Source organism: Pholis gunnellus (genome assembly GCF_910591455.1).
Source record: "Pholis gunnellus genome assembly, chromosome: 6".
NCBI classification, from domain to species: domain Eukaryota; kingdom Metazoa; phylum Chordata; class Actinopteri; order Perciformes; family Pholidae; genus Pholis; species Pholis gunnellus.
In genome coordinates, this window is record NC_136532.1 from 24,080,956 (window position 1) to 24,100,477 (window position 19,522).

The 19,522-nt window shown below is 41.5% G+C and overlaps 2 protein-coding genes across 3 annotated transcripts; both read right to left on the reverse strand.

Annotated features, from left to right (window-relative positions):
• Positions 1-4,172: 4,172 nt before the first annotated feature.
• Positions 4,173-7,617, reverse strand: LOC306697427 (uncharacterized protein). Of its 2 annotated transcripts, none has more exons than XM_079161323.1 (5): positions 7,520-7,617; positions 5,706-5,845; positions 5,408-5,502; positions 5,048-5,249; positions 4,173-4,720 (listed from the first exon to the last, which is right to left on the reverse strand). In XM_079161323.1, the coding sequence occupies exons 2-4, from the start codon at positions 5,818-5,820 to the stop codon at positions 5,049-5,051; spliced, it is 411 nt and encodes a 136-aa protein (XP_079017449.1). In that variant the 5' UTR covers positions 5,821-5,845; positions 7,520-7,617; the 3' UTR covers positions 4,173-4,720; position 5,048. The 2 variants fall into 2 exon arrangements, with proteins under 2 accessions (XP_079017449.1, XP_079017448.1); XM_079161322.1 differs by having other exon boundaries at positions 4,173-4,723.
• Positions 7,618-10,062: 2,445 nt separating this feature from the next.
• ckap2l (cytoskeleton associated protein 2-like) lies at positions 10,063-18,317 on the reverse strand. Its single transcript, XM_079161316.1, has 9 exons — positions 18,219-18,317; positions 17,197-17,263; positions 17,051-17,105; positions 15,730-16,934; positions 14,495-14,690; positions 14,051-14,209; positions 13,159-13,219; positions 12,240-12,402; positions 10,063-10,660 (listed from the first exon to the last, which is right to left on the reverse strand). Exons 1-9 carry the CDS (start codon positions 18,259-18,261, stop codon positions 10,348-10,350), a joined length of 2,262 nt encoding a protein of 753 aa, XP_079017442.1. The 5' UTR covers positions 18,262-18,317; the 3' UTR covers positions 10,063-10,347.
• Positions 18,318-19,522: the final 1,205 nt, after the last annotated feature.

The following is a 19,522-nucleotide window of genomic DNA, read 5'->3' on the forward strand; positions in this document are numbered from 1 at the left end:
AGAAGGACACATTTTCTGATCTGACACCACGATTGACAGGGCAAGATAATGTGTCTGTGCCTTCAGAAAGCATTACGATCACCAACTGCAGAGTGAAATATCTGCTCAACAACTCGTCTGCACTGGTGCACACTTTCTCTCTGCAAACATGAACTTAGCCATCCTACACTTAAGCTAATCACATCACGCATGCCATTGAACACTAAATTAAATCAGCTACCTTGTGTTAAGTCAGCTACTTGCAGGCAGCTTTACTTCTTTGTCCTCTCACGAGGGCAGACTGGACTCTACGGTGACTCACTATCACCTCTTGAGGTACAAGCGGTATCACAAGCTAGCCGTTGAGCACGCTAATTTCAGTAGACATCTCTGCAACACAACACATAAGTGTCTTTGACAAAACGGCAAATATGAAACTTCTTCACACTCTTCTTAGTGAGTGTGAAACTGTAGAACGATCCCTACTGGTTTATATTTGCCTGGAAATCATGAGAAGAGCAAATGTGTGCATAAATGAATGTTCCCGAGCATTTCTACTGCCACTTTAACATCACCCTATATTATCATGAATATGCCAAGCAGCCATTTCGAAGAGAAATATTGATAACTTTGTTTTATGCATGTTATTGAAAACTTATATATGTGCTTCCTTTATAAATGAGGTAAAATAAATGCATTAATTACTATTGTTTAAGTAAAACTCTTGCTAGTGTTTAAAGAGCTAAATGATTACCTTCATTTTAGCTGTATATTTGAGTATTTTCAGACGCGCTGCTGTTGGTAGAGTCGCTCATGACATTCATATTAACAGACGACAGGAGTGCGTTGCCTATCTGGCTCAGTCTTAGTTTGGTGTAGGATTTATCTGTCCGGTAGAGAATATTTTGTCTCGCTTGGCGACCACGCTTTGGCTAACGCAAGCATAACATGTGGCGTTTATTTTCATTGTGTTGTTTTATTGTCATTGCACCTTGGATAGAGTGGTGCAGGAATGAGTCCTAAAACTCGGAAATAAGTCAGCACTTCCGGTCTCAACGTCAATGTTTTTTTTAATGAAATGCCTTAAATAAGGTCTGTAGTTAACACACGTTTTAGACATTTGAACATTTTGTTCTGCGATAAAAAATGACAATACAATACATCTCTGTAGGTTTATCACTATGAGTCTCCTTTAACATTGTCACAGTGTTTTCACATTGTCATTTGATAACTTCTTATGCACATATATCAGTTATAGTCCCTTTACAGATTCAAACTCTTCCTTCAGCAAGTTAAAGTCTTTTGTTAAGTAAGAAAGAGGATCAAATTTGCACATTTTTGTTGCACTTCAGAGCAGTGTACTGCGCTAGCCCTTACATGATGTGTGACACAAGGAAGTGACAATAAAAAATGTGAAACATGTGGAGAAAGATAACACTGGAAAAAAACTCTTTGGGTTTCTTCCCACAGCATGAACTTTGGAGGACTTCTAGGGCTCATGTAGCATCTCGACTTGTTTCCTGTGTCTGTTGCAATGTGTTGCTTTTGGTACGAGATTTCCATCTAAGGAGTTCAAATCCGGCGTCAAACTAATAGAATGAAGGTGAAGCAACAAGTATAGCTGCAGGTGGTGTTGAGGTGTGAACTAAACTAGTGATTCATTGAGCTGTAAACTGGGAGGATCTAACCCTAAAATATATTTATTGTTGTGTGGGTTGAAATGGCACACTGAAGCGTCAGCTCTTCAGATATATCCTCCACACCTATTCAAAATGTAGCAATGCTCTACAAGTGAAGCCAATGTTTTGCTCACAGATGATTTTCATGCAGTTGCTGTCAGGGAGGAACCAGTGCTGATAAAAGAGTTGGAGAACAACCGCTAATATTTAATAACTTCTTCTATGAGTCAGACTCAGAGAAGCCTCAGTTGATAAAGTATTAGAAATAAAAAAAGTCCTCTGTCCTCCCAGCATGTTTGATAAAACACTAAATCACCACAATTGAATCAGTAACCACACAACACAGCAAGCTTTAAAAACAAGTGTGACGTGGTGTTGAGGAATTGTGCAATAAAGTGGTGGGGCAGAAGATTACAAACCTTTGCCTTGAGGAGGTGAGTTGTAGCATTTCGCTGGAATCTTCACCCAGCTATCAAGGCAGTAATACGATAAAATGTTATGTGGTATTGATGTTTAAAGCAGTGGCGCAAGAAATTTATGACAATGCTAAACGCAACAGTCCCAAACAGTTTTATGTATTTATGCAGCACAATATTTATTTGTTTGCAGAATGAGGGGGAACTCTGGACTGGACAACATCACAGAAATAGCTGACAATACAACACAGCGGCCCCACAGTAAAAAACAAAAGCAGGTTACCAATTGTGGCCAAAATAATTACTATTGCTGCTTTGTGCATGTTATGGAAGTCCCAGATAGCCCGGGACACCAAACGCCATCATGTCTGGGTTCACAACATCATGTGGATTCACTGTAGCCACGTGGCTGGATTTCTACAGCCAAAATAAACAGAAGTATATATATATATATATATATATATATATATACGTCGGTGACGACTGGAGGAGAATATCTCAACACTGATAACATAAGAAAACTATAGTTTTGCATGCTTGGACCTGCAGTTTATTATTCATACATCCTGCCATTTGCTCACTTCTAACTTCCTTGCTGCCATTGTTTGGTGCTGTCAATCCCGTTATCAGCTGTTCTCATTAGTCACCTCTACCCAATAGAGGTATCCGCTGCCATACCTTCAGACTACAGAGCAGCTTCTTCCCTCAGACTGTAAAGACTCCTGAACTAATCCACTTCATCATAAACAAATGTTTTGTTGAGGGCTTATTCTTGTGTAGTATAAAGGGACAACAACTCGCATTTCGTTGAGCAACCTTGTGTTCTAGAGTAACAATAATGAATCCATGCTTTTGTGTTGTAACAGTTAGATTTTTATTACCCAGCAGGCTTATCACGGTGAAGGCTCGTAATACATTTCTGATCGCCCGATTCAACTGATAGCTACAAAAAATCGTATCAAGACTCACTTATATGGCCTCGCTTATCTTAAGTGATGTCTTTGCTCTTTTGTTGATGCTCTTTTTGTTTTGCTGTTATCTCTGTTATGCTATCATGCCGGTGAATGTAGATATTTCATCTTATACCGTGAAGCACAATGTAACTTTTGATTACAACTCATACATTTGTCATCACTGGTGTCCGATGTGAAGCGTTCATGGGTGAACATGCACTTCCGATACCTTTGCGTAACACGTCGAGCTAGTTTTTTTCCTCCACGCAAACGCTGCCAAACAACCACCAACGCTTTTCAGCTCACGTCATATAAAACACACAAACACAGAGAGACAAGGATGTGAGTGTCTGTGAATCAGACCAGCTGGCAGGAGGAGGCAGCTGTATCTCAAAATACATTGATTCTACAGCAAAACATCCTGACAGCGTGTGGGAAGAGAGTGAGAGTGACTCCAGTGATGCAATGCAACTCAGGACATTTTCTCAACTACTGTACTTAAGTACAAATTCAAGGTACTTGTACTTTACTCAAGTATTTCCCTTTCATGCAACTCTATACTTTTACTTTTTACAGTTACTTCAGATTACAATTCATCATTAATTTATCATTCTTGTCCAGTATGTCCAAACCGTGTATCTCCAAATGTAGTGGTTTTGAATTAGAATATTTGTGATAAACTGAAGGACGAAGTGTTCCTTTGTCGGTTGAGAAACCACTTCTTCAGCTAAATAAACTATTTTAAAAGCTTCTTGCTGGAAATGTGTCGTCACAAAGGTGAAAACATGTCTGTTTAATCTGAACTCGTGAAAAGTTGACTTTTTAAGAGATAAGAAGTTCTAACAGGACAGCGACGCTACAAACATATGATGATCTTATTGGATATGATGCATTGCTCTGTTTTATACCGAACAGTATACAAAGGAGTTAAAATAACCTTAAACATCTACAGCAGAAACATCATATATAACATAATGTTTTAGTAAAACACTAAAAGGAACATTTAGCTGATGCATATACTTAAGTAAGGTTTTAGTTTACTTGTAGTGGAGTATTTCCACAGTACTTTTACCTGAGTAAAGGATGTGAATACTTTTTCCAAGATTTCTGACACGACTACTCTTTCAAAGACACCAGGACACCAATCAAGATATACAAGTTTATTAAAAGATGTGTTTACATGTACAGTTAGACTGTTAGTATAATAACTTACAAAATAAAATACATATATATAGATATATATATACACATAGAAAGCTTTTCTTTTTAACCATCAGCAACACAAGACCTGGAAATGCACGCGGCACCCGTTGACGTGCATTCAACATTACTGAGCGTAGGTTTGGATGGATTTAGCAGTTGCAAGTTTTATTGGAATGCTGGAAAAGCATGAAGTCGCTTCAACTGTTTAACTAACTTGATGATGTGATGAAACTCATGGTTCTCGATCAGGCTTGGTAACAAGTTTTGGTCAGTCGGGGTCAGCGTTACTGCCAGCCAATCAGGGCACTGGATCATAAATACTTAATCGCACGAGTATCCTATTAATTAAGTTTGAGAAGAAACATATCAACCCAAGAATGATAAAAATGAAAATAAAAAAGCAACTCCACTGTCTCCTCGGTCCAGAGGAAGACATCTACCCCAGCAGGGAAATCTGGAGATATGAGGAAGCTGAGCAGGTTCAGGATACCTGCTGAACAAACACAACAGAGGAGGAGGGTAAGGGCCAGTTTTATGTGTAAATGGAGGCATGATAGTGGCATGTGATGCCACCGTACATGGTCACCGTGGGGAACAGTCAGGATCTGTCATCACGCATTGGGAAAACGTGTAAATACTGCTAAAATAAAGATGAAGAGATAATGTGTTCAGACGTTCCTACAGACTGATAAAAAGCTGAAGAGAAGAGAAGCGAAATGTTCTGTTCATAACATGCAAAAGTAGATGTAATATATAATGTAAAAAACAAACAAAAGAAAGAACAATACAACACAACGTTGGTAAGAATGAGGAATACCTTATTTGCTGATGCATTTATCTGTGACCGCAACACAGTCCGAATCTGTTTCACTGACGTACATCTTATTCAGGGATGTTACGTGGAGGTATTGTTTGGGTTCGACCACCGATCGCAGGCCGTAATGTTCACTGCTTTTAATGTCAAACTTCTCAAACAGATGTTTTTCAGTCAACTTGTTTGTGTCGTCAATCGTCTCCAACTGTGAACACACCAAAAACAAGAAATATGCATATGCTTTAATTCACTACCAGTGTCCAATGGATTTCTGTTTTCTATGTCTTTGTCTATGGATTTGGACATATACCAATATGTACATTATTATGAATATATAATATATATTTATATGTTTATATTTACCTGTAATTTCTTCCCATCCACCTTTGGGAAATAGAGACCCTTGAAGCAGAAAGCCAACTGATTTTTGTCGTCTCTATGTATCTGCACCAAAAGATCTAAGGACAGAAGCAGGACACAATATTGACTGTGTGCGAGTCAAACACATTTGCCATAATAATCCATGATCATTCAAAATCAGATTAAAATGAATTGAATCCTGTCAAGATGGAGTGTGGTAGATCATTGGGGCATTAAATTGGTAACTTTGCAGTTATTCTGTTGTTTTGAAATAGCTGCAATCGTTATAAAATAGTTTTACCTGTCGTTGCGGCACCTTGATGCTCAACGGTACACAGATCCAGTTCTCCGCGGATCTCTAGCACTGTCACATATTTCCCTTCTTTACTCGTCAGGAGATGATTGGTAATGCCCATGTTGTCTCTTCAGTGGCGTTCTGGCCTGAGGGGAAGGAGAGAAAAACCTTTAATGAGTTAGCTTCAATGGTCACTGTGGAGCAATGCCTTTCCATCCCCTTGCAGCTGAGTGCAGCAGAGTTTAGTTGAAGCAGATCGTGTTGCGCAGTCAAGTTTGATTTTGACATGAAAACATGCTTCTGTTTCCACCTGCTCAGTGCGACGCTCATCGGTCTCGACTGGGTTAGTGTTATAGATTGCTTGCCAATGATACAATAATGCAGCAGATTGTGTCATCACACAGCAGCATGCAGGAGCAATATGTGCGCTGGATCGGACTGGATTTTGGTAGACTGATTCGCCAGGATTCCAATTTCACGCAGAGACATGTTTTAAAATTCAACTTCAAAATTCAAGCTACTCCCTTGGAAAATATTCAGGATTCTTCAGCTGGAATTTTGACTCAGTCGGTATGATGCAATCCATTACTACACCCCAACTACAGTGCCTCCTTTTATTGTATCCACTATAAAATTAGCATTTGAATTGTTGCCAATGAATAAAGGAGTAAATAACATTCCTGTCTAGGAGTCAAAGCTAAATGCAGCAGTGGTCAAATTTAACTAAGTGCATCTGCTTAATATGTTTGACTCTATGACATTTAAAAGCTTTAATTGCTAATAATAGAATAAGACACAATATCTCCAGTTCAATTCCATCTACACCTTTGTTTTCAATTATTTTCAATTATTACTTGTCAATCTCAAGTAATCAATCATTCTTATAATCTATAACATTTCATAAAATGTTGAAAAATTGAACTATATCACTATTTTCCAGAACTATATGGCAAACAAAATGTTCAATGATACACATTTGAGAACATTTATCATTTTTCCTTCAAAAAATGAACCAACGACCAACACATTTTCTAAACAGTTATTATTATTATAGATGAAAATGATTTGTCAGACGATGGATTAATCGATTGATCAACTTCTCCTTTCAGCTCTAGTTGCGTGTCATTCTCCCCGTTTGTGCTTGTGTGTGTGTGTGTGTGTGTGTGTGTATTAAAAGGAAATATCTGATTTTTTTCCAGCAGTCCAAACCGCAAAATTCTTTTTTTCATTTCACTGTAATATCTGACACGAATTAAATTATGAATTATTGTTTTTGATAAGCATTGTATTTTAAAAAAATCTTCGTATGTTTTATATGTATCTTAACTTGTAGAGTGACGATAGCTGTCAGATAAATATAGTGAAGTAAAGAAAGTGCAATATAGAATGGAAACAAGTACTACAAGTAAGTAAAGTACTACAAGTAAGTAAAGTAATCTGTCATTTTGAATGAAAGACTAATTAAAGCAACAGATGTGACTATTTCTTCCACCACTGGCTATTTAGTTGAACTGTTGGAACGTGAACGCTTCTGCTGCTGCAGTGCCACTGTTGGGTTAAAGTCCCGTTTTATAAACACTGACGAGGTGATATTGCAGGCTATTCCTGGCAGCAGGCTGTCGGTGCAAAACAGCAGCAACACCGAGGCGCACGAGGATAAATTAGAGCTTCCCATTGGTGCATTAACAAAGTAGATTCATGGTAACAACACTTGCAGAATTATAATCACGCTGCAGAGTAAAAGGTGAGGTGCAACAACCAGGTGCCTGGATATTTGCAAAGCTGGTGTGCATGTTTGAAATAAATCAAGAGTCGCTTACCCTCAGTGATGGTGAAGTCCTGTGAAGTGAGTCGAGTCTTGTAGAGTCAGAGCCTTGTGGTTCGTAGAGAAAACTGCGGGGGGGAACCTTTTAAATAGCCGCAAACGCGCACTGACGCAATGCGTTTACCGCATATTTTAAACGTGTGCCAGCAGGACGCGAGCCGGGTGGGATGGACCGAAAACACGCAATTCACGGAAGGAAACTATTCCAAGAGCTAAGATAAAGTATGTTCGACGAATTCAAATAACTGCAACTACACGTGACATCGCTCAGCAACTGGTGTGTGGTGAAACACTCAAAATCAGCTGAATCGGGTATTTTTCCATGAAGACGAAGAGAGAAAAACTCCTTGTTTTTAAAAAAACTAACTGGTTTATTTGAATTTCCCTCTTCTTGTGTTTTTTCTTAACTACAGTCTAATTTTACCTTCCACCTCCATATCCCTCCCTCCTGTAATACATGGATCCAAGAACATTAACACCAGATTTAAAGAATAAAGTGACTGTAAACTGAGATGGAGTCAGCTTCCAGAGATTCAACAGTCAGGCCGGATTAACACAAAAGGGGGCCCGGGGCACAGAGACAGCTGTGGGCCCCTTTAGATGCCCACCATGTGCAGCACTGTGTGTGTAGTCGGCGGGCTGAAGGCTCCTATCTGCTTTGTTTTTTAAATGTTCGATCCTCAGCGACAGAGCAGGCTTAAATGAAATGTATTTTTTTTCGTGTTTTCAATTTGGATTTTCTAATTCATATTGTCTTTTTTTAAACAGTAATACTTTGCTCCACCTTTGACAGTAAAGCGCATAGAGACATGTGTGATGATGTAGGGTTGTAGTTATTCTGCCAACGTTAGAGTTTGTTTACAACATCTGTTTCTCCAGCTAACTGCAGATGTTCAGCCCCGCTATCACACATCTTCTGGACCGGCTTTGCTGAATTTGCTCAAATCCAAAGCGGTGAAGTCAGATGATTGATTTCTGACTGACTACACTGACACACCACCTGTCCCATGTTTACTGTATCATCTCTAGTTCATGGTTATCTGATTACGCTGTTATTTTATTTAGAAATATGTCATAATTATATCAATTTAAATGACAGAATAATCTAAATTAGATTTTCATGCATGGTTACAAGCTTCAAAGTTTTGTTGTTGCTGTTTTTTTTAATTCAGAAGCCGTCTTAACACCCCTCACAATTTAAATTGGGATTTAGTGATTGACATTTCCAGATACATTAGAAAGTAATCCAATCATCACAAACAAATTGCCAAACTGGGGCTGTGTATAAATACTGCAGGTATATTGTTTATATATTGCACTATAAAGTTGAACTGTTCTGACACAATTGCCAATACGGGAATGACACACACACACAAACAGACACACACACACACACACAGACACACACGCATGATGAAATGTGTGTTACATCACTCGCTGGGACCGATCCACAACAGCTCTCCAAAACATAAGTATCAGATCGACAGGAGAAACGCTCCCCTCTAGTGGCCGACAGGGGAAGAGGGCCTGAATGCTGAACTGGTCTGGAGGTGGATCGACGTTTGCAGAGTTCATTTGACAGACTGGACAAATATGTATATGATTACAGGATATTCTTTTTTTCCCTTCCATGACATAAAATCCAGAAATACAGGTCGTGAATGCCAGATTTAAAAATAATTGGACTGGTAAAATATTATAGCAGCTGTGGAGAGGACAGGCTGCAGTGTATCATTCGTGATTGGCTGCAATCTCTCCTCCCCTTCCAGGACAAACTGTACACCAGGGCCCTGAGGCGCGCAGGAAAGATTGTGCCTGACCCGTCCCACCCTGGACACTAACTTTCTGAGTCATTTCCCTTTAGCAGGAGGCTTGCGGCCCATCGGCACAGGGGAGGTTAACAGTTAATCGGTAAACCATTGAGAACATTTTTGGCCGGTTTACGAACGTCGTTCTAAAGGTGAAATTACAGTCTTGATATTAATCTTAACAAGGGCGGTGAAAGAAAGCTCCAGAGTCCTTCAGAGTGCGTGTGTTTGAGTCCAGCAGTGTGTTTCTAAGAGACAATTGAAGAACAGTTGAGAAGGCAGACACATTAGCAGAGTCATCTGATCGGCTCCTCCGATCAGCCTTCACCGATCAAACTATTTATAAATGCTGCGCCAAAGCTCATTGAGTCAACGGTGCCTCTTGTGTGTCACCACATTGTGATTGTTTTGTTCTAAATGACGCCTGTGGTTATCATACTTCATACCTTTGATTGATGCAGATTTGCATGACTGCATATGATTCACGTCTGTGACGGAAACGTTTTCTCATTTTCGGATTCAATTCGCTGCACCACCACTCGTCAGTTATAGGCGTGCCGAAACCCTTTCAATTAAATGTCATGGCGCCATATACTCAGTTTCAGTTGGCTGCAACTTTAAAAAATAATATAATATGATGTTTTCCAAGATCACGGGTGTCTGTGTGATAGCAGCTGTTGTGTACGAGAATAAATATGCTAAAGATAAAGAAGCACAAGGTATATAGGTTTACAAAAACAAACCTTTATTTCACATTACTATGTACAACACGTTATTTGAACAAATAATGAGCATAAAATGATAAAACAAATAACTTCTTCATGAGCGAGCGTGAGAAATCCCTTTCTTCACAAATGAATTGTCGGGTCCTATATTTACCAAGATAAAAAACGCCTTCTGTTCAGTGAAATCTCACCTAAGCATGCACATTAGTTTGACTTTTTTCTTCCTGCCATGTAAACAGGGACACATGCTGAACATCTGGATTTCGTCCAGAGGAAGTAATCACTTGAGGCTAAACGGCTTCGTCGTAGACCAGCTGGACGAACACTTTGTCTTGAAGCGCTTCGTTCTGTCTGTAGACGTACATCGGCGTGTTGCCAGCAGGCGGGCTCCTGTCCCCGCCCTTCTGCTCCTCGCTTCTCTCGTCGTCGTCCTCCTCGGAGATCAGGTCACTGTAGGAGGCCACGCAGAGATCGTGGTCGTGGAGGGCCGCCGGGTATCGGAGCGAGGATCTCTCGATCCGCACCGAGCGTCTGACCGGAGTGAAGAAGCGAACCTCCTGGCCGTTGACCCGCACCGCCTCCGTCTGCTGGCTTGGAGGGCCGCTGAAGGGAAAAGAAAAATAATTAGTGTCATCATTTTATCCAGACTCCAAGAAATACTTGTGGCTTTATTATGACGCAGCCAGTTCAAAAAGGCCTGCAGATCACTCACTCTAGTGACTGTTACCCCAAAAATATCCATGGGAGGACGAGTGCTTCACTGCCTCTTTCGGAGGTAAAATGATGTCACGGGATTCCAGGACGATACATTTTGATTTGTGAGCTTATCTGGCTTATGTTTTTGGGTTGTCTTAGCAGACAAAACTAACAACGTGGCCTACTGTCTACAGTAAACCCCTCATCCAAACAACTTCACACTCGACACCGCGCTTTCCCAGTGAGCTGTACCCAGCATGCCGTTCGGCGGTGTGAGAGTTAACAGGGACCCTTTCTCGATACACCACACAGTGATTACATAGCGCACTGCAAATAAGTTGTTCCAAAGATCTCCAGAGCTTTCGCTCCATAATGTTCTTTGATAATAAACGTTCTTTGGGAAATCGCCGGGAGTGAAACCGATCAGATGAACGGTCGTCGAGAAAATCGCAGAACAGAAATACAGACAGAGAAACTCCTTCCTTCATGTTGACACAGTCATGAACGAGTACATTACCTGTCCAAAGGGAGCACCTCAAACTCTCCTCGTGCTTGAATCTCTTTTCTTCCTTCAGACGTGTCCACAGTGCGAAGACATCAGGCAACATATTTGCTCTTGACTTTTCCCTCTTTTCTGTCTCTCGCTGCTTGCCGTTCACTCAATTCAGCCATCGCAAAGGTTGACATTCGCGTCGGCTACTAATCGGTCACACCGCTGTCATTACATCGTGCTGCTGATTTCTGGGACCTCAAAAAGGGAGAATTCTTTACTTCCTGTGTGCCGAAACAGTACGGAGAGTTATCTTTAGGATTTTGTTACAACTCGGAGCTACTCTTATCTACAGTATACTCTTAATAACATATATAGAATTTAAAAAACAAATCTAAGAAAAACAGACCGCAGAGCTTCTGTTTCAGCTTGTTTGTAAAAACAAAGAGAGAAAAAGAGTTGTTGGCTGATCGTGCCTGCTGTGCTTGTGTAAACAACGGACGGAGCCGATTGAATTATGATTCACGTTTGTTTCCATGTACATGCCTGTTGAACAGATACTGATAGTATTGTCTTTTTACTCAGAACAGTTACGAGCGTAGTTATCGTCAATTTGAGTAATCGTCACGTCACGGTGTTCACGTCACTGTCTCCCCTGGGGCATCATCGCTCGCTGACGCTTCATGTGTGTGTGTGTGTGTGTGTGTTAATGTGTGTGCGTAGTTGAAGGAGTCACCACAGAAAGCGGTGAGGACGAGCGCTGCATCGTGATAATAAATGACACCAAAGCATTCCAGAGTACCATTAAAAAGCTTCAGTGACGCCAGAGAACATCAATACTCTGGTCTTTAATAATTTAGCCCCGGAGTTTATCAGGTTCATTCAAGGTTTTCTTCTGCTCTGGATATCTAACAAATGTATAAAACTCCACTCAACCCTAAAAATGAACCGGCCAGCATGAAAAACAACGTTCCTGTGGAAATGACTCAAACGTACCCCGGAGTTGCCGTGATCTTGTACTTGACTACAGACGAGTCTCCTCTCTCTCCACAGATGAGCGCTCTGACGGGTTTAGGAGTCATCATTGGGTTGTTGACACTCTCTGGAGTGACTTCACATGCTGCTATTTGGTCCTCCTCTCTCTCACTTTCTGCGGATGCTGACAAAAACAAGAAAATCAAAGTTAAAGGTTTTTTTTAATCTTGAATCTTGATTTTATTTAGAATTGACTGGTGAAATTACAAAAGCACTGGAACCTTTAAGCTGAAAACATTGAATTTATCGACCAACAAGCTGTAAACATGGACAGATCTCAAAACAGTGGCTTATTTACAAAGAGAACTAACTCTTAGTTAACTCTTTAGCTGCTAAACGCTCTACTATGTTCACCAGCCAGAACCCAAATGTTTCTGTGTGTTTCCAGCACGGCAGCACTCAGCTAGTTTTTACACTGAATTAAAGTTATAATGATTTTTTGTCTAAGGGGGAGGGGAGGGCCTGATCCCTAAACCTCCTTTAATTGAAGAAGTTTGGGCTTCTTCAATTAGATTTTTGCACTACTGTAAATTATGAGGTAATGGTTTGTGTGCTTAAAATGTGGGCATGTGTAATAACAGAACACGTTTGTGTTGAATGAATGCAGGACTAGGGACCACCACAAAACTAAATACTTTCTCCCAGATGTATCCAGACATGCAAACAGAACATTAAGAGAATGGAACAAAAACAGTGTGTTGTAAATGGAACAGCTACCGTGCCTACATGGGGGATTAAACCTAAAAACATTCACTCAGGATGTCGTAGAACTCATGGCACGTAGAGGACTAGGATAAGAAGCGGCAGATAGTATGAGGCAAAAACAATGAGGCCATGTTAACCAGCGTTAATTGAAATGAGTCAAACGAGGCTGAACTACCTCGGATCTCGTCCTTTTTCTTCAGAATCTCAAACACCACGGAGCGCAGCTCGTCCACCGGCTGCGATCAAAGAGAAGCACAGAGAAGGAATGATTAATGCTCGACTACGAAACCCAATAAACCGTTGATTGTGATCACAGTGAGGGATGGATTCATGTTCATTTTCTATATTAAAACATGTTCCAACACATCAAGATGCTGACTGCTCGGGCTCGGAGCATTTGAAGGTACATGGTGAGCGCAGCAGTCGGGTAAGCGTCTCCCTCATTGTTGAACATAGTAGAAGACTCGCACTTTAGGATGTCACAGGGGATCATGAGATAGATCTCCACCTCTGGCAGGGATTGCATCATGGCGCTGTGATTGCACCACGCTAAACATTGTAAACCATGCGTAGTCCAAGGATGACTCAACTGCAATGTCGACATTTTTTCTTCTTAAGTCTACATGTATGCCAGTTATTTACTATTGCAGAGTGATGGAATATTACAGATCTTCTAATGTCTGAGAGATGATTACCTCCACCAAGGAGGTTCATTTATATATATATATATATATTTATGTAGTATATGTGTTATTTCTGAAATTAAATTCCTTTTTTACTCATCATCTGGCATACACGCAGTACCAAAATACTGCATCTGTGATACTGCATCACCTGATGTATCCGCTCTGTTGGCTGACATCGTCATATTTCCAAACCTCACAGTAGATTTTCAGGAAATGATTAACTGCGTGATTAAGTGATGATTCTCATCTCACTGACGGATATGGAAACGCGACGCTGTCTGAAGCCAGGTGTGCTCACTGATTGTGATAAGAAAGAGGAGACGGCTGATTGTTAACAGCCACGTATTTTTTCATAACGTGTGAAAAACATGGATGACTCGCCTCCAGCACGACCCCAACAGCCTCTTCAAACATGGGCAGGACATCCAGGCGGCCCTCTCGTTCCATCAGGCGGGCCTCACAGATCCAGTATTTGGCAAACTTCTTGGACACCGCCGGCAGCCGGGAGAGAACCTCCCTCACCTGGTCTGGAGGGCAACCCTGAGGGAGCGAGGAAGACTCGAGTCACAACTCACACAGGGGGAGAAACAGCAGCAGTATGCTTCAACCAAAGAGCTGGTTGTGTGTTAACATCTAGCAGAAGCTCTCGGTTTTTATTATCTACACAAACTTCCTGGAGTATAAAAGTGTGCAAATGTCAACAATTATCACATTTCAGCTGCCTGTATAACAGAGCCCATCAGACAATGTCCACCACATAACTTCCAGTAACTGCTGAATAAGAAGGCCAAGGAAACCAGAGATTCCTCCCTCAACAGCGTGTACCTCTCCCAGCAATTTGATGCAGTCGGCCAGGGACCGGTCCACGGCACGGATGAGGGAGTGGGCCTCGTCTTCCTCGTTCATGGCTCCCCAGAAAGGCTGGAGCACGGCCACGGTGCGCCGGACCTGAGGTTGCACCGGCATTGGGGGACGCTTGTAGGAAATACCCTTGGCCTCCCGCCACTCCTGTAGTTTTCTCCTTGACACCAAACAATAGAGCAGAGGGTTCCATTAAAAGCACAGCAGAGAGACACAAAGGGTAGAGGAAGTGGAATGACTGAGGTCCCAGGACAAACTGGGGTTGATACCTTTAACATTTTACTCCTGACAGACCAACCTTTTAGGAAAATCATCTCCTTTTTTAATGAACCACGGCACATTTTTGATGGCACTTCAGAGCTCTGAGTCTGAGTCTTTGTCTCGTGTCTAACTATTTATTTAACAAACAAAATAAAAGAAGTGTGAGACGAGATGCACTTCCTGTAACTACACAGAACATGTTCACTGCATTGCTAAATAAAGCCATCCAATTGCGGTATGCTTGACAGCCAGCATGATTCCAGCTTTAGAAACTCTATCCTGTCATTTTACAACGTGACAGTTACAGCGCTGCTGGGTGTACAATGTGATGGAAACCAATCCCACACAGATGTAATCAGTCAACCAGGTTGGCTTTGAACCATGAAGGCACCGTTTGTTCTGGGAATGTTTCCCTCTTCACCCTTTCTTTTTATCAAAAACCGCCAAGCATCGAAACTTGGCATTGAATGCTCGGTCAGATTCCTTATTCTTCGACGAGACGGTTCTTGCTCTAAATCATAACCTATGTTTTCATTTGCTCTGGTGTGGTCACGTGATACTTTGCTTCGTTAATATTGTTAAAAAGGTTTTATTAAAAAAAAAAAAACATTGTTTTGGTTAAAAAAACACAGGTATCATACTGGCACAGATATAGTGAAAGTCTAACAATACCCCGTGTTATATAGCGTATAAGCTGAACTCATCAGTAAGAGAATATGCTAGTATTGCTCCAGCAGAATGGCTTCAGTCATCACCAGTTACCAAACACAACCCAAATACAATATGCCAACAAGGGCTGCACCATTTCTAATTATCGCTTGCTCAGAAATCAAATATTAAAATCAATAAAATAGAAATATTGAATTATCACCCAGCCCTTAAGGCAACTCTCCTTGTGAGCCACAGACAGATCTGAGGTGTTGTTCTCTTCTACTTACATTCTTTCCTCCTGGGCAGCGGTCACTTTCTTTCCCTCGGTCTGGGGAAAGACCCTGACTGGGACCTTGGGTGTCTTCGTGTCTGTGGCCTGCCCGGTGTGGCTGATGGTCCTGCCCGGCCGTGGCACTGTCTGGGACGTCACCGGAGCACTTGTTCTCTTTGTACCCGTTTGCGGTGGAGGGGCATTTGCTGAAGCGCGTCCCTTTTTGCCACCCGTCTCTTCGCGTGTCTTGGTTGTCCCTCCCAGCTCGGTCACAGCAGCTCGCATAACCCCGCTGACCGCTCTGGAAGCGCACCTGCTCGCCGGCCCAGAGGATGTTCGCGAGGCAACTTTGCGTGTCTGGCCATTCTTCTGCCCCGCACCTTCAGATGTCTGCTTTGTGAGCCGGTCTGTGGGCTGACCGGCTGCTCTGCCCTGTGGCTTAAACGGTGCTGCTGTGGATTTCAGTCCACTTGATAATGGAATCTTAGAAGATGGCTGAGACCGTTTACTCAAAAGTGGTTTAGAGTTAGACTTGCTCTGATTTTGAACTTTAATCACAGCTCTTGGTCTCTCGTGGTTGGTAGGTAATGGTTTCCTCTGACCCATGGTGGACTTCTGGGAAACAGAAACTGACGACACGGTGCTGGATTGCACCTGTTTAGCTCCAGTGGTAGCGGCAGAGGTGGTGGGATCAGAGATGTGTGTTAAGTTCTGACTTTGACCGTTTCTGGGCTGGGTCACAGCAGGAATTAGTCCCGTTTTTGTTTTGACCATGGGGCCGAGACTCATCCTGACACTGACTGTCGTCACTGGACGTGACCAGGTGGCCTTTGAGCTACGGCTGAATCTGCTGTGTGACTGTGTTACACCTGTACGAGATGCGTTTGAAGAGGCTCTGCCTGAAGATGGGATTCCCATGTTTGGTTGCTTTTTGAGATGACTTGCTGCATTTGTGTTGGATGTTGAGGACACACCCGCAGCCCTTTTTGTCAGCACAGGGTTTTGATTAAGTGTTGGCTTTGTTTGGCCACTGGTTGCAGATGGACGACTGGTATTCTGCCGTCCAGTCAGAATGTTGGCTTTTACATTCACTTTGTTTGAGTCACCAAACGCTCCTCTGGCAGCAGGGGGTTTTGTCGATGGAGCAGCCAGAGTTTTAATTTTTGTGCGTTCATGTGTGCATCTGTCAGCTGGAGCCTTGTTCTCCTTTCCCTGAACAACCTGTAATAACAAAAACATAAATCGGAAAAATACAAGTGAGATAAAAACTCTCTGGTGTGAGATCTGACGAGCTAAATATACACTCTCACACACACCTGTTCACAAGACACACCCACCTTTAGTGAAGTTGTCAGAAGCTTCTTAACCTGACAGTCGTCACGTAGGTATGGTCTGAGGAGTCAAATTGAGATGGTTTATTACCCCTAGGTGTCATTAACAACAGCATTTGATGGACACATTGTTGTGCAGTTGTCTTTCTTACTTTGGGTTGGGCTGTTTCAGCTTTCCTTTTCCTGCCAAGTATTCCATCAGCTTCTGCTTACGCAGCTCTGCGACAGATAATCACACAAGCATTCAGCATAGGTCACTTTCCATGATACTTTCATGCTTAGTGTTTGAACGAAAATAATTAACTACTATCCAGCCACATGCTGTAGCGCATCATAAATGTGTCTGCGTACACATTCATTGTAGATGCAGAACTCCACTACAAGTTTTGGGAGCTCTCTTTAGGTGAACTCACGAACAAATCAAACATTCACAATATAAACAAATACAGTATGTTTATCACAGCCAGCACGCTGAACTACAGATCAGTTCCCCTTTATCGGATGGAATAGACAGAAAAAAGCAAGTAAAGCTTGTGATGAAAATGATGAACAGAATAGAGATGATTCTTTAAAAGTATGTGAATAACTGTGTAGACACCTGCTGCCATCTGGCTGTGGATTGGTGAGACATGTATCCTGCATTTAGAGAGGATTTAGATTTATTATTAAAGTATATCTTTGTGTTTTGGACAGTTATCAGACTACACTATTAATAAATAACAATAATAGGCAGAATAAGCTATGATAAATAAATAACTTTTATGCAGTCTTGTTGCATACAGGTAATTTAACATGTAATTATTATAATTATTTTCAAAGCTCTCTTTATTTTAGGCATAAATCCATACCTGGCAGAGCTTGTTTTCTACTATAGTGAACCACCCATACTTGTAATGCTTGTTCACAAAGTCACGTGATTAAAGGGACCAATGAAAAGACTGCATCATTGTTTGTAACGTTATAAAGGTGCAGCATCAGAATAAGGCCACAGCATTACGGCTAGTTTATGTTAACGTTTCATGCAATAACGTCAATATTCTTAGACAGTACAGATACGTAACGTCACATTTATTTAGACGCAACGTTTGCTAGCTAACTGATAGCTCGCGTTAGCTCATAGCTAGCTAACTAGCTAACGTTAACGAACTTATTTAGCTTTCATTCGCTCGCTAACCTTTTCTGGAAAGTATCGATACGGTCTCTTCTTCTTCTTCCATGTCTAGCAAACTTCAGTTTCTTCTTCTTGAACAAATAAATGTATTACAAATGGATCGTTTGACTTGTTGTTGTGGTGGTTTTAGGACACGTTAAAGTAACGTTAGCTTCATAACAACTGAGCTCGCGCATCCGGTTTTGAAACTGCCGGGAGTGAACAGCTCCTCTTCTCTGATTGGACGATTTGAAACCTCGCGCATGCGCTAATACCCAGCGGTGATTGGAGCAGAGAATGTAAACAAAGAAAGGTGCGTACAAGTTGAATAGGTGCACATGGGAGTTTGCCTTCAGACCTGCAATTGTTTCCTGTCCTTACATGACTCTGGAGGTGTATAATGTGTCCTGAATAGAAAAAAGTGCAAAAGTATTTGAAATATAAATTACCAAAAAGTGAAAGTTATGAAGTCATGCATGATTGTTACATGAATGGTACATTGCAGAGTAATATTTATTACATTATTGGATATAATTGTTGATGCATTCATCTGTGTAATTATTTTAATTACTTTATAACTGCTTAACATGCTGCTGGATCACTTGTGAATTTCCCCCACTGGGATCATTAAAGTATTATCTTAGGTTTCTTTAATACGAAAACCACTACGAGCAGCCACAGGAACAGGACAGGGGCAAAAAAGTGATAGTGATAGCCAACAGGTGGCTGCAATATGCTGGCACTAATTGGTTGTGGGAGGAGCCAGCATGAGGGCTGCTTCCACAACCCTACACCCTATTCTTAATTATCTGGGGAGCATTCCACCACATTTAGGTTCAGTGCTGATCTGTATCTTGTACAAGAGAGTTTTGACGATGACGGTACAGCAGCACAAAATAAACGTTGGCCTCTAAAGAGCTGAAAAGACTCATGTCTGAGATATAATTCAATCTGAATAACGTCTCTGAGATGATTTGACTAAATTGGTGGCCAATGAAGCAACAACAACATCAAGAGCCACAGCAGTGATGGATTTGTGAGCTACTCTGGACAAACAGTACGTCAGACAAACACAATGGGGTTTCTGTGAAGGATCTGTGTGAAAAGAAGAATCCATCAGAAACTGCTAAGAGGTGCTGCTATTGATCAACCTGTGCAGCAAAGAATAACACAGACTTTGTCTCCATCTTGTGACGTTTACAGGAAGTAGAATGTGTCCGTGCCATCACATCCTGTACACATGCTGCACATTCAATAATGTTGATGACATTGAGCACATGTGAGCATGTTGTCCCTGAGAAGTGCATTCAGTAGGTGACAGAATGAAT

What these genes read in the sequence shown, in the direction of transcription:
- LOC306697427 (XM_079161323.1), bottom strand. Translation starts at nt 5,820, where the DNA reads ATGGGCATTACCAATCATCTCCTGACGAGTAAAGAAGGGAAATATGTG. An exon ending in TCAAGGTGCCGCAACGACAG is followed by an intron (nt 5,503 to 5,705) that starts GTAAAACTATTT and finishes TTCTGTCCTTAG; the next exon opens with ATCTTTTGGTGCAGATACAT. An exon ending in TGGATGGGAAGAAATTACAG is followed by an intron (nt 5,250 to 5,407) that starts GTAAATATAAAC and finishes GTGTGTTCACAG; the next exon opens with TTGGAGACGATTGACGACAC.
- ckap2l (XM_079161316.1), bottom strand. Translation starts at nt 18,261, where the DNA reads ATGGAAGAAGAAGAAGAGACCGTATCGATACTTTCCAGAAAAG. An exon ending in ATCGATACTTTCCAGAAAAG is followed by an intron (nt 17,264 to 18,218) that starts GTTAGCGAGCGA and finishes TATCTGTCGCAG; the next exon opens with AGCTGCGTAAGCAGAAGCTG. An exon ending in GCTGCCCAGGAGGAAAGAAT is followed by an intron (nt 14,691 to 15,729) that starts GTAAGTAGAAGA and finishes TTTGGTGTCAAG; the next exon opens with GAGAAAACTACAGGAGTGGC.